The 15,752-nt window shown below is 32.7% G+C and overlaps 1 protein-coding gene across 5 annotated transcripts in view; it reads right to left on the reverse strand.

Annotated features, from left to right (window-relative positions):
* Nucleotides 1–15,752, reverse strand: part of GLS (glutaminase) — an 80,473-nt gene that overhangs the window by 42,508 nt on the left and 22,213 nt on the right. For 4 of the 5 annotated variants that reach the window (XM_073807461.1, XM_019931492.3, XM_019931493.3 and 1 more), the window contains exons 6-9: nucleotides 15,069–15,232; nucleotides 10,404–10,462; nucleotides 2,414–2,446; nucleotides 2,266–2,324 (exon numbers count right to left, since the gene is read on the reverse strand). In XM_073807461.1, coding sequence (XP_073663562.1) covers nucleotides 2,266–2,324; nucleotides 2,414–2,446; nucleotides 10,404–10,462; nucleotides 15,069–15,232 — 315 coding nt within the window. Of the gene's footprint in view, nucleotides 1–2,265; nucleotides 2,325–2,413; nucleotides 2,447–3,825; nucleotides 3,876–10,403; nucleotides 10,463–15,068; nucleotides 15,233–15,752 lie in introns of those variants that run through there. The other variant, XM_073807462.1, reaches the window with a different exon arrangement.

Genomic DNA, 15,752 nt, shown 5'->3' on the forward strand with positions numbered 1-15,752 from the left:
TCTAGATTTCTAACGTAGTCTACAGAAAGGATGGCAATATCAACTGACATTGGGATCCTTAGGGCATCAAGCAGTTTAGTAAGGAAGAGAATGAGTTTTGATTTAGACAGATTTTATCTGTGGTACATTTGAGAGCTCAACCTGTAAGAGTTCAGAAGGGGGACTTCCCTGGTGGCACAGTGGTTAAGAATCCACCTACCAATGCAGGGGACATGGGTTTGAGCCCTGGTCCAGGAAGATCCCACATGCCGCAGAGCAACCAAGCCCATGTGCCACAATTACTGAGGCTGTGCTCTAGGGCCCGCGAGCCACAACTACTGAAGCCCACGTGCCTAGAGCCCGTGCTCCACAACAAGAGAAGCCACCACAGTGAGAAGCCTACGCACTGGAACAAAGAGTAGGCCCTGCTCACCGCAACTAGAGAAAGCCTGCGCGCAGCAACAAAGACCCAACACAGCCAAAAATAAATAAATTTTAAAAAAAGAGTTCAGAAGGCTGCTGCTAAAAGAGGAACTGTGCGTGACACTCTTCTTATTACTGATCAGGGGTGGACAGCTCTTTCTAACTGCACATTTTAATATTTCTATGGTCGGGGAAAAAATGTTGGATATGGAAAAGTTCTTGGAAATGAACTTGTCAACTTGTCATACTTAAAAAAAAATCAATATAGTATATAGATAAAGTACTAACAATTCAGCAATGATCACAGTGCCTACCACATAGTTCTGTTCATCAAACATTGTGTTCAGTACTTACTATCCAATAGATAACAGGAATACAGAAATGAATTGGAAGATACTCTACCCAGGTCTTAAGGAAGTCAGAGTCTAATGGTGATGACGAGGCAAAAAGAGACATAGAATCACAGAATAAGTTCAATAAAATATGGTAATAGAGCACAGAAGGAAGGTGAGATGAGATTCATAAAAAACTTCCTGGAAAAGATCCTTAAGCTGATGAATAAAAGCTGGTAAGGCAGACGTGAAATACAAAGCATCACCTAGTTTAGGAGTGGAAGGAGAGGTATGATCATGCCTCATCACACTTCCTTGTGATTAGATAAAGCTTAAGCATCCCCAAACTGCTTAAGCTTTATCTAATCACAAGGAAACAATCAGACCCATTCAAAATAAGGAATGTCTACTACAGCCCATGGGCCTGATGTGGCCCATGCTTTTATAAATAAAGTTTTTTGGAACACAGCCTCATAGTGTTATTGCTTGCTTTCCTACTGAAACAGTGGAATTGAATAGTTGCAACAGAGACCATATGGCCCCCAAGGACAAAATATTTACTATCTGGTCCTTCACAGAAAAAGTTAATTCCTGTTCTGTAAGACAAATGGTTGGTACTCTTCGAAAAAAGCCAGTTAGTAAAATTTTAAAAAGGGTCTAGGGTAGGGGGACTGTTCTACTTTAAAAAGACAAAAAAAACATAACAAAAGTTATGCATGACACTGATTTGTTCCTGAAAAAAATAAAGGCCATAAAAGGCATTAACAGGACAGTTGAGGACATTTATCTATTGATTAATATCGTATTTTAACATTAAGTTAATGTTCTTAATAAATGTGTTGCTGGCATTGTGATTATAAAGGAGAATGTGCTTATTCTTAGCATACACATGCTGAGTATTTAAGGGTGAAGTAGCATGAGGTCTACAACTTAATTTCAAACAGTTCTGGGAAAAAAAAACCCACATACATTTATATTTACACATATGTACATGTATATGTATGTAGAGATACACACTTATTTTAAACTGTCCATCTAAAGAGAGAGACAGGTTGAGAAAAAGCAAATGAGACACAATATTAATCAGAAAATATAAGTGAACGATATCAGATTTTCATATTTTGTCTTTCAACTTTTCTGTAGTTTTGCAAATTTCAAAATAAAAAGTCGGGGTAAAAATCAAGTTAGCCAGGCACAGAGAGATTATGAGAGGTAAGACAGTATTTACAGACAAAGAGAAAATTGAGAAAATGCCAGTCACTTAAGGTAAACTTAGGGTCTCTTCTAATTCTATGATTTCCCACAAGAAGTTTATCAAAACTAGTTAAAGCATTTTAAGTGTCCTCCCTCAGGTAATTTAGAAATCATACATTTCTCTCTAATGACCAAATTCTAATTATTTATTCACTGAAGTATACATACATGGAGTCACAAAACAGTATTTAAAATAAAATTCTATAATCTAGATTTTAAAAATTAATTTCAAGAGATCTGACCTATCATAAAAACCTAAATCATAAATCAGACTCACGTTGCATTACTGAATCCAACATACTCATTACCAGCCATCTTATTCAAAAATTGCATTACCTATAAACCAAAATTAGAAAGTATTTTTAGTAATCAAAGAACAAATATAAAGAATGTAGCATGAAAACTGAATTCTATATTGTACTTACATAGTCAAATTTTTCAGCATTATTCACTCCTTGCTGCAAAGAAATGAGACATAAATATGTTAATATAGGGCCCCACCCCAGTTAAGCTTTAAGTGAATATAATATCAAAATTCCAAACTGCTATCATTATAATTAATATACTGCACATTAGTACTTTTAAATCTAGGAAATACTTCTAAGGTAATTCAATATTTACATAAGCTTTTTTATATGTTCTTACATTAACACCCATATGTTGAGAATGGATCTGAATTACAAAGGGAATGCTTTATTTTAAGTATAACTTTTCCCAACCCAAGGTTACAGAAAAGTTTAAATATAAGCTCCTCAAACCCCCTTATCCTTCATAACACCACATAATCTGCTACAATGTATGTTATTTATTTAATTTCACATTTTAAAAAAACTTAAAATAAAGTTTTACCCTTAGCAAAGAATTAGGTATATATAAATTATGGTTTTCAATTAAGAACAATCTACTTATATGTCTAAAATAAACTTAAACCAGTATTAGAGTTAGAAAATGAGTTATGTTGCAAAGCTATCTTTTACAATTCTAGTATATGTAAACATTCTGGATACATTTTACTAATGTAGAGAAAGCTCTACCTTTAATATCTCACTTGTTACAACAATACTTGAACTAAAAAAATTATATTTCATAGTCTAAAAAAATTAGCTACTTTTGTATTTAGCATTATGCCAATTCAGAGTATGGAAGATGTATTGTTTCATCACTTCTATTTCTGACATGTTAGCTACTGCAAATGTCAATAGGAAAAACCTATGTAATGTAGATCAGTTCAAGTAGCCAAATGGTTTCATTTTACCTCGGCGAAGTTTACAAAGCAGTAAGTTGTAGATCTGAAATCAAACGTATTAATTGGTGATATGCACCCAAAAGAAACAATACATCTCTAATTTTTAAAACAAGTTTAAAATGAAGTAATTTGACAACTAAAATTGTAAAAACGAAAATTTTTAACTTTACCCTCAAAAACCCAAAACAACACACTTTAAAATTTTATTTGGTGGTGGGGGGACTTGTACCAGAGTATTATTTAATTGAATAAAGCCAGGTTCATTATCCACTTTACAAGTGGATTAGGATGTGGCTGATAATCTGTGAAACCCTACAAATCAACTTATTTGAGAAAGAATGTGCAATGACATACACAATCAGTAGCTGGAAAGAACACCACACTATTTCATCAAAATCAGGCATTAACAAAGTTTAAACAAGTTAAGAATAATTTAGCTACAACCATATAGTAATCACTATCTATGTATTTTCTCTAAAGCGTCCTTTGACATATTTTTAAGTTTTCTTTCTTTATAATACACCAGAAATCAAAATGTAGAAATGTAACTCCAAAGCTGTTCAATGAAAAATAATTAAAAGAAGAAATTACCAACTTCATTGAACTGTTGCAGTTGTCAAAATATTCCATAGATCCTAATGCTGTAAAATATGTAACAACATTTAAACCACAAAAACCTTTTTAACCTTTGAAAAAGCACAAAAAAACAACTCTTTTGGAAAAGGATGTCAGCATTTGCATTGGGATGTCACATGGATAATTACTGGTTATACAATTAATCAATGTAAAATAAACAAGTTATATTTGAACTTTCATTCTCTGACCTAAACTGTACCCTATAAAACTAATACAAATTTTCTTTGTTTAGCTGTCATGTTTCATTTTTAAAAAACGAAAAACTGTCTCAACTCTTGACTATGGTCACATTCTTGGTCTACTTTGCAGCATACTAAATTAAAGTACAATTAGATTTTACTTCTATGCTATTTTAAAGAAACAACTGGTATTTATCAATGTCTATCATTATATAACATTTTGGGTAAGCTACCTGAAATGTCCTGGCAGATTATGTAAATAGACAAAATTAAATATTTGAATGACTGTGTCGACTCAAGAAAGTCTCTACTCAAAACTTCCCAATTTAAATGTAAAACTACTTGATTAATGTTTCTTCTTATTATCTACCTAGAAAGAGCATTTAATTGAAGTCAATAAAATATATTCCCCCCTGTAATCTCTTGGAAAGATTTCACGTACCCCAGGGATATGTGGGATTTAGTAATCATTATCAGATGTCACATCATTTTAATTTTGAAAAATTTACATTATAAAGTTTATGTGCAAAGATGTTAGAAAAAAACACACATACACATACCAAATAACCTAGAGTAAATGCCCCCAGCCCCTGCACCGCCCTGCCAAAGCAAAAACACAAACTGTTAAAAAAAAAAAAACATTTCTCCAGTAGAGAGGTACAGAGGGGTGAAGGAACAGATGTTATGAAAACTGAAGCCAGGAATGGGTAGATGGGGGATGGTTATACTTTTCTGTTTATTTTGTGCATGTTTGAAATTTTTCATACAAAATTAAAGGAAAAATGTTTATTTGCTAATAATTTTGCACAGTAATTACAAAACTGTTCCTTTAGAATATTTTCTTTTTTTGAAATAGTAAATGATTTTTAATTAGTTCATGTACCAGTGGATATTTTCTATTGCTAGAATAGAAGTATAAATTCTCTTACTATTCTAAATTTTTACAGATGTACAAGTTGAGAAATCCTGCTGATAATAGATGAGTAGATGGAAATAGGAAAGACTTTGTTATGGCAATGTACACAATCCTTTACACATTTATCTCATTACATACAAAGGTCACACAGTAAAATATACCCTCAAAAACTACACTTAATGCTCTCATTAACTAACAACTTGATCAGATCCTCTTTCCATTTTGTTGAAACCAAAAATCTGGAAACTACCTGGTATATAAGATTTGTTCCCAGTCACTACAGTGATTCACATCCTCAGTACCATGACCACAATATTTCAAAATGTTCTCTTTTGATGGTGCCCAAGACGTTTTTACAACCTGAAGCAGTGCACCACAGTAAAATTTAGGACACGAGAAGTATATACCTTTTGGAAAATGGGAGGAAACCTAGACCAAAGGCAGATTAATTTTAAGAAAGGCACCTATGGAAACAGATTTAGAAACTGATAGTCTTAAAACTATCAATGCCTCTTTATCTCTTGGAAAAATATTCCCATGCCCAGGGATATGTTTATTTCAGTTTTAAGTCACTGCACAAGTATTATTAGATATCACATTATTTTAATCTTAAAATTACAGTAATTTATATTAAGTATGGTAGGAAAACTTAAAGATAAACTGGACAAAATACAGTTACCAAAATTTCTAACCCATTTATTACCACATGACTTTTAAAAAGCAAACCATGTGGTTTGTTTGAAAAGGTTAGTAATCAGACCTTGAGATTAGAAAATTATACAAATTTATTTTTCTATAAACATATCTATCAAGTTAAAGAATTTACATTCCTTTGAGGAAAACTTTTATGAATGAAAATTTGACAAAGAAGCACTGAGTTTTAACACTGGCTATTAAACGAATTATTAAGTATACTGGAGTAGTTTTATAACCTGTTTATACAATATACTCATGAACTGAATTATGTATTACACATCACAGCACAGGTGAAAATATCACTATTAACAGGGACATGTGCCAATAAATGTAATATTAATATGACTCATTTAAAGTCAATGCATTAATCACAGTTATTTTGTAAGTAAATCACTTGATTCCATTCATAAAGTATGGAGGTGTAGAAGCAAATTGAAAATTAGAAATCATAGAGGAAAAAGGCATAGAAGAAAGAGGCAAAAAGAGGTAACTAAAAATGATTTTACAAAACATTTGGTTTAATCTCTCCAAAGAAAATGCTTTAAAGCTAAATAATACGTGAGAATTAATATAAATATTACAGGTGAAAAATAATGTTCTAAATCTAGTATTTTCATAGATTAGCCCTAAAAATAAAGTAACAAAAAAGGGAATTCTGTTGACAAATTATCCGCCTTTTATTTGAGGAAAAAAACCCTCAAGCACATCAACTGATATAATCATGAAGAACTGATATAATCATAATAAGCCAATATAATCCTTTCTTATGAATGTTACCAAGTTCAAGGCATCATCCATTGCTCCCCAGAGCCACAAACTGCCTTAAAAATGTGGCTTATAAGCATGTGTAACAGGTGATTGCTAACATGACCAAACTGAACATTACACACATATTAACTAAATTTGTCTTGATTTTTTAATGGAGCATGATTATTATTTTAAAAAAAGAGAGGAAAAAAACCTCCAATATTTTAAATTCAAAAATACTTCTGATTAAAAAAAAAAAATCAAGTTCTTCAAATGACAAAAACCAGAAACTACCACGAGAATAGAGACACAAACACAGAAGACAATGTGACTTTATCTTTAAAATTAAAAAGCAGGGCTTCCCTGGTGGCGCAGTGGTTGAGAGTCCACCTGCCGATGGGGGGGGACACAGGTTCGTGCCCCGGTCTGGGAAGATCCCACATGCCGCAGAGCGGCTGGGCCCGTGAGCCATGGCCACTGAGCCTGCGTGTCCGGAGCCTGTGCTCTGCAACGGGAGAGGCCACAACAGTGAGAGGCCCACGTACCGCAAAAAAAAAAAAAAAAAATTAAAAAGCAGAAGTGTGACAATTATATGTTGTCCTCATTTTTCCACTCTAGCCCTCAAGTTATCAGAAGATCTTAACTTTTACACTGAAACTAGGTGAGATTAAAAAATTATGTAAGGATGCTGCTATTTCATCCAGAGTAACTGTGCTTTCAAATTTATTTTTACTCTTTCCTTTAAATCAAGCAACCAGATTACCATCATCAAATAAAATCAACTGCATCAAAAAGTATTCCTTTAAGTTTAGCAGCTACCACAGAGAAAGAGACAGGAAAAAACCTTCATGGTTTTTTAAATTATGTGCCTTTTAAGTACAAAAATGACATTTGTTTTTATGAAGGCATTTACCTATATAGTGTTTAAAATTTTAAATATTGGAGTTTTCCTACAAGTTTAGTAGTTAAGAATTTATGCAACAGGTTCCTTCTGTCCAAATTCTCCTTTTTTACACAATCTGCTAATCCTTTTGAACATTTGCTCTGCCTCTTCCCCCATTTTCCTGATGACCACCACCAATCCTACAAAGGAAAAATATCAATACTACAAAATTATGAAATAGTCTTACTAAAGATTCTAGTAATTTGTGTGTGGGGGGGAGGGGGAATAACATGAGGGGAATGTTTTAATAGCACCATAATAAAGTTCTGAAGTTTGAAAGAAAAATATAGCCTTAAGGTCATCAGCTAAAAGCTAAAAAACAGAATTCAAATCTAATAGCCATGGTAAAATGGCCACATTTTGGGTACTCAAAGCACAACCTCCTTGAGAAGAAGTCTAGTTCCTTATGGATAGCAAGCACTGACTAATGTCCAAAGAATGACTGTATACACTCTCTGAAAATTAGATTGACTTTTAATCCAATAACTGGTATCTTCTGTAAAAGTTAAATTAGGAAAATAAAATTTCTGCCTTTTGGACAATATAACTATGCTAGGTAAAGACAAAATGTCATCAAGAGAAATAGCAAACATCTACATTAAAAATGGTAGAGTGAATTTGAATGAATAGCAAACAGAAAATTGGGAGACTTAGCTCAAGCCCAATTCTACTGCTGTTAGAACCTTTCCAGTCTGTTTCCTCATCTTATCTATTTAAGGAGTAAGAAGGCTGAGCTTGAAAACTCCGTAAGAAGGCTGAGCTTGAAAACTCCTTCAGCCATGGTTTTATTACTTCAATTTCAACTACCAATTCAACAATATTATGTGATCATATAATCTGCAGAGATCACAGATAGTTATTTATAAAAGTTTTGAATTCTTTTTTAAAAAGTCCAAGAAAAGTATTACATTCTGGGACAGTCAGTTTTACACAGAGGTATGTCAAGCTTATCCCTTCAAGATTTAGATAAACTTCATTAAAAAAAAAACCAAAAAAAACCAAAAAAAACCCAAACCAAAAAAACCCCCAAAACTTGTGAAACAACTTCTAAAAATAAAACAAAAAAGGTCAAAGAAACTGACCTTAAATATGAACCATATCCCAAAGCCTCATTTCCAACTGTCAGTAAATTTACAATTTTTCTAAATTTAAAAACACTGATCAAATTTGTAAATACAAGATGACTTAGTTAAATGTTTGCACAGTTGGATGTAACCACACTTATGCTGTGTATGTGTGTTTTTTTAACTGTTTCTAAGTACTCATATTAATGTTGCTCATTGTATAGTTTATGGCTTGTGACTAAACATCATATCATGATGTGATATGACCAGACATGCATTTCCCACATGCAGCATTTCAGTGTAGTATATTAAGCCCATGAATCATTAAACAAAAGATGTTTAACTGCATGCAGTTAAGCAAGGCTTCTATTAATCATTTACATATATCCCTTTCTTGAAAATACTATTGGTGTGCTATGTTAATCTTTTTCCAGTGTAAGAGTTCTTAAACTGAGATCCATGGGTCTGTGAATTCCCTACAGTTTATATAAAATCATGGTATGTGAACATTTTTTCTGGGAAGACCCAAAAAAGGTTCAGAACCATTCTAGTGGTTTTCTCATCAAGCACTAATACACACATTTTATTATCATAACTTTCCTTACCTCTAACTTACTTGTTCAAATCTGAACAATTATTAATGAGACTTTTCTCTCATCACAGTATTTACTGAATTTCATTGTAAGGGCCCATTTACTGGTGTATACCCCATGTTATACTGTAAGTTGTGGCATGACTGTGCCTAGTACATATTCATATTATTTTCTATAATAAACATGTAGTTTCTTTCACCTCAAACTGACAACTTTTCTCTTATGTAAAACAGTGACAACTAGATTATAGTGAGCATAGCCTAAAATTAGTTACATTAAAAAATAATACTTGTCTATAATATCTCCATCACTAGAGTTACAAGGATTAAGTGGGCCAGTGCTTATGAAGCATTTGCTCTAAAATAACGACATATATATTCTTAAGATAGTACTCTTCTATTTTAAAGGCTTTTCTCATGAATGAAGAAAAAAATTCATTAAAGTTAAGAGAGGATTTCTAGCATACAAATTAGAAGAATTTTTATTAACTGGGCCAAGGGTATAATTTATATTCAAACATTCCTTGTGTAACCAGGGTATCCCATCTTCAGAAATGCATCTACAAAGGCAGATAGCTATGTTTTTTTCAAGCATGGAATAGATGTGCACAGATTTACTGAAGAAAGTATATAAATGTTCCAAACACAAATGAAATATAGTTGAATACCAATGAAACTTATAATTAGAAATTAAAAATCTAAGCAGTATCACAGAATAGAACCACTTTCAAATACTTATTTCAATACATTAGTGTTTCCAATTATTAAGGCAAACTAGACACTTAACAAAAGAAACAAAACATACCATGTAAACCAAAGAGTAGGAAAATAATGTAACTTAATAACTGGAATAAGTCTTATTTAGTTATTACATGATTCAAGTAAAACAAATGAAACAAGTTCAAATGAAAATTGTGATTACAGCTCATGAAAGTATAAAGGACTTGAGAACAGTCAAGGGTAAATGTACTTTGTTTTAACACAAAGTACCAGAACATTTGTCTCTACATATGCTGATGACAAACATCAAACAGTAATACGCTGTTACTTCTGTTTACATCTGTTCTTTCTAGAAGAGCCAAAAAGAAGAGAAAGAAAAAAATATTAAAACTTTAAGAAGAAAAACTTCTGTGACTACTGTTCAGAAGAGACTTCTTTTTGAATTTTTGCCAGATCTTCAGGTCAAGAGTAACTGTTGGAATTTATGTCATCTATTTTAATTTTGTCCTTGAAATTACATCATTTATTTTGAAATAAATAAAAATCCTAACCTTATGCCATACCATTAATTTAACACCAAAAGAAAAATTTTCACATTTCTACATAAATAAGATTCCTCTTTATGCCTTAGTATTTAAAATTTTTACTGGATTAAAAGGAAATGTCAACATTTTACCTTTATTAATGAAGTCACAACAATTGCTCCAGCATTTACCATAGGATTGTGTGGTTTATCTGAAAATATAGAAGCAATAGCATTACTTTAAATACCTGATATAATTTTCTGTGATGCACAGGTACTTCCCATGAACATACATCTATTTTCTTTATGTAAGCCATTGATTGTTACAGTTCTTTTTGGGGGTCGGGGGTGGAGAGTGGAGGAGTGCATTAAAGTCAGTTACACATCAAACCGGTAATACACTTTTAAGAAGCTGCTATAATTATACAGGCAAGCAAAGATTCAGGTACAGACAGACAGTGAACAGTGCTGTAAGAGCACATCCAAATTTCCTAACTCTGCCATTTGATCCTGGGCAAGTAACTGAACTTCACTGTGCCTCAATTTTCCCATCTGTAAACTGGGAGTAATAACAGCACCAATACCTCAGCAAGTCACAGTACTTCAATGAATTAAAAAAAATGCTTTGGCACAGCACTAAGCAATCAAATAATATTATTATTAAAAATCACCTTGGAAAAAGCATATCTAGTGTGGACCCAATTTTCCTTTTTTAAATATTTTATTTTTGTGTTTATGTATATACATATACATATGCAGAAAATGAAAACAGGTGATACACATAGGATAAAAAGATTACAGGGTATTTAAGTTGTATTCAGCATGCCTTCTATATTTCCTGACAATAAGGATGTATTTCTTGTATAATTACAAAATTACTTAAAATTTAAGTTCATCCAAAATCCTACCTCTTCTCCTAATTCTTACAACAAACAGAATTTCAAATCTCAGCTGATTATACTGTCATTCATAGCACAGCACAAATGCCGAACACAAAACTCTTAGGGCACTGAAAACATTTATTTGAAAGCATAATTCCTAATCTGTTTGTGGTAGTAATTTACTTCTTTGGGAACAAGTTCTTATCTAACTTGACACATCTAGCAGAATTCATAAGTTATTGCTACATTATTAGTCTCCTTGAATTTTAAGCAAGTTACCTTCCGTGAGATGAGTCTACAGCTAAACAAGGAAATTCTTCAACTGTTGAAGAGTTACTATATGACCCAGCAATTCCACTCTCAGGTATATAACGAAAAGAAATAAAAACATGTGTACACAAAAACTTGTATACAAATGTTCTCAGCAGTATTACTGATAATAGTCAAAAAGTGAAAAATAACCACAACCCAAACATCCTGCCAAATGATGAATGGGTAAACAAAATGTGGTATTATTATCCAAACAATGGAGTATTATCCAGCAATAAAAAAATGAAGTATTGACATAAGCCACAACATGAAAGCACCTTGAAAACATTAGGCTTAGTAAAACACGCCAGTCAAAAAGACCAAATATAATGATTCCATTTACATAAAGACCAAATATAATGATTCTGTTTATATGAAATGTCCAGAACAGGCAAATCCATAGAGAAGGAAAGTAGATTACTAGTTTCCATGGGTAGAAGAGAAATAGGTATTGACTACTAATATCTCTAATACCTAGGGTATCTTTTAGGAGTGATAAAAGTGTCCCCAAATTGACTGTGGTCATGGTTGTACAACTCTATGAATATACTAAAAGCCATTAAATTGTACATTTTGAATGAGTAAATTATGTAGTAAGTAAATTATATTTCAATAAAACTGTTAAGAATGTTTAATTAAAAAAATCAATAATGACAAAAAATTGGGTAACTTAACAGTACACCATTTTCCTCAATATAAGATCAACAATATGATTTAGTAGCTAGCTAGGCTTTAAATAGTGTACATTTTGGGTTACCCATGATAATGACAAGTTCTAAAAGTTAAAATAAAACAGTACAGGTATACTATCTAAATAGTACAGTCAGGATTTCACCTATTTCAAATTACACTAAGGAAAGTCTGTTTTCTTTGAGATCACACGAAATGACAGTAATAGTTGTCACAGAAAAATACTACGCAACAAAAGGGAAGCCAAGAAACAAAAAATTTCCAGTATTATCTATGTAAAAGAAAAACCAAATGCAGACACAGAAATCAAAATATGGAAATCAGGGCTTCCCTGGTGGCACAGTGGTTGAGAGTCCGCCTGCTGATGCAGGGGACACAGGTTCATGCCCCGGTCCAGGAAGATCCCACATGCTGCAGAGCGGCTGGGCCCCGCAACTGGAGAGGCCACAACAGTGAGAGGCCCGCGCACCGCAAAAAAAAAAAAAAAAAAATGGAAATCAGGCTGTGCTAAATTAGTTTATACTCGTATTTGTGTATATTCATGTATCTGTCCTTTCATTTTTTTTTTTTTTGGACGTTATCAGGTTTAGACTCTAGGGCCCTAGGAGGTAGCTAACGTATGTATTCCAAATGGTACCACATAAACGTGGGCATTTACTATTTTGTAAATCATAAATATTCAGCAAATACTACATACGCTACATTTAAGAAGATCTTCCAAGAACACTAAAGCATTTCATGGCATGACAGAGCAATTTTCAGATGTAAGCACTGCTCACTCTGACTTTGGCTTAAAAGCCAGACATCTGAACACTTGGAAATACACCAGAGATTAAAACACCAGCTTTACTGCATTATAAAACCTCAGTCTAAAAGTGGAAATCTCCTTTTCCACTCTGCTCTGCCATAGTCAGAAGGAAAGAACTGAAGGGTTCAGTTTAGAATTTTTAATTTAAAAAGAATTATGACAACAGAAATAACACAAGCTAATTAATAAAGGCTACTATCTGAAGTAATGACATATATTAGCTTAGTAAAATGACAAAATGGACATCTGAAATTTTGGGGCATGTTTTTAACTAGAATGCAAAAAATTGATTAATTTTAACAAATATTTATTCTAAGGGAATAAAACAAGCAAAAAATTCTTCCATGTTATACCAGAAAAAGCTTTTCAAACTAAGTATATGAATCTTACAAAGATATGGTTCATGACTGAGGCTGACAGTAAAAGAGTAACTACTATAATTTCTTTATCTATTCATTATATTCAGATTAATGTTAATTTATCATCATAATCTTACAAAGCTAGGATAATATTAATACATTTGTTTCTTTTAATTTTATAACGCTAGATAGACACACATGCACATACATACACAGAGTATAGTTTCACCATAAATTACCCTTGAAATTTTCAATATAAAAAAGACCCACAAACTCTTTTCTTGCTGGGGCTAATCTAAAACCAAGACTCTAGAGCACAGAACCTATGCAGAACTCAAGAAGGAGTGGTATGGTATAGTGACGCCTTCATTTTCCCATTATTTCCCAGATTCCTGGTATTGGCTCAGGCTTGGAAAAAGTCAAAGAATATCAAGGCAAAACCTCTTGTTAAACTTTATATTCAGTTATTACAAAACAGTGCTAAATTCCTGAGTTCTTATTGTGATTTTTTTTCATATAGACTTAGTGTCAATAAAATGTATATGGCAAAAAAATGTATTACTTACAATGTTAAAGTCATTTACCCCAAGCCTATTTTATTTCTTACCACTCAATTCACCAGAACCACTTAGTTTATCCAAGTTTGTATTTTGGGGAAAATAGTAATTTTTCTTGTAAAATGTTTAATCTTGTGAGAACAAAAATATTCTTTCCATATTAAATCTAGATGTCAGTGAATTTAATAAATAAGGTACTTCTGCATATGTCCTTATTGAAGTTGCTAGTTTACAGTAATCTCCATAAAATCAAATGTAGCATCAGGATAGAAAGATTATGGTAAAATAAGTAAGAAAATTCAACTGCCCTCAAAACAAATAGAAAGAGAAGCATAAGAAAGTATCAGTCTTATAACTTCATTTTAAAAACTCATAAAACAATACTGAGTATAAGGCATATTTTTTATTTTTCATCCAGCAGAAAGAAAAAATACAAAAGTATATTTCTCACAACCATTACTGTAATTCCTTCACTCTTGTTTTCTTCAATTCTATTTTAACTTGTCACACAATGAGGAACCTAGCATATGCCTGAAAGATTAAAAAACAGAAACCAATCTATAGGTTGGTGTTTAGATTTAAAACCTCTATCAGATCAAAAGTACTAACTACCTTTGTCCTCCCCTTTTCTTTTGGATTCCTGTAAAGCAATAAGACTTGTTAGTTATCCAACTATTTAACACAAGATATTTCTTTCAAATACTAAATGTTATGAAGCAGAAAAAACAAAACATCACCTCAACCAGGGCCACCATTAAAGCTTTTTATTATGGAAGTTTTCAAATATATACAATATACAAAAGTAGAAAGAAAAGAATATAAGCATGCATGTACCCATCATTTAGCTTCAATGATTACCAACATACAGTAATAATCACATGCATCACTCCCAGCTACACTCCACTGAATTATCTTAAAGCAAATTCTGGACCCTGTGAGACTTTATAAGATATTCCCCTATAGGTGGTTATAAAGTGAAAATCTTACTTCCTGCCTCTGTCTTTTCTCTAGCCCACTTTCCAGTGGTATGAGATGCCTAAAAAACCTGTTTTTTAAAGTAGGTTAACTAACTCTATGGGTTTCACAGAAATTCCATGACAAATGAAAAAGTATCAATGCTTTTAATTTTCTTTTTCTTCGAAAAAAAAACTAGTTAGATTTACACAGGAAAATGAGGTATTTCTTCTTCCAAGTAACTTTTATATAATTCTTACCATCTTCATTTAAGAACAGTTTGTTGAACCTTAATCCACTTGGCTCTTTCCCAACATATCGATGCACATATTCTGTTCCAAGATCATTAACAGCAATGGCATATTTCAAAGGTTTTACACAGGATTGAAGGCAAAATGGAACTTTGGTATCCCCAATAGAATGCCTATTTAAAAGTAGATTTAAAAAATAATTAAGATCAACTGTGAAAAAATGTAACAATAACTGGAGCTGTTATTTACATGTTAATTCTAATTTATAACAGTTTTCCCATAATTCAACAGCAAGTTTACTTGGATATTGAAGAATAAATATGTTTATTTTAACAGGGATACTGCAATAAAAAGGCAAAAGCTTTCAAATACTCAGGTAATAGACTGGTTCAAAATTAGATAATAAGTAATGCAAAAAATTGCCTCTGGGGCTTCCCTGGTGGCGCAGTGGTTGAGAGTCTGCCTGCTGATTCAGGGTACACGGGTTCGTGCCCCTGTCCGGGAAGATCCCACATGCCGCGGAGCGGCTGGGCCCGTGAGCCATGGCCGCTGAATCTGCGCGTCCGGAGCCTGTGCTCCGCAACGGGAGAGGCCACAAGAGTGAGAGGTCCGTGTACCGCAAAAAAAAAAAAAAAAAGAAAAAAAAAGAAAAAAAAGAAAAAGAAAAAATTGCCTCTGAGGGCAACAGGGTAT

This window comes from Tursiops truncatus, chromosome 7 (assembly GCF_011762595.2).
Source record: "Tursiops truncatus isolate mTurTru1 chromosome 7, mTurTru1.mat.Y, whole genome shotgun sequence".
NCBI classification, from domain to species: Eukaryota; Metazoa; Chordata; class Mammalia; order Artiodactyla; family Delphinidae; genus Tursiops; species Tursiops truncatus.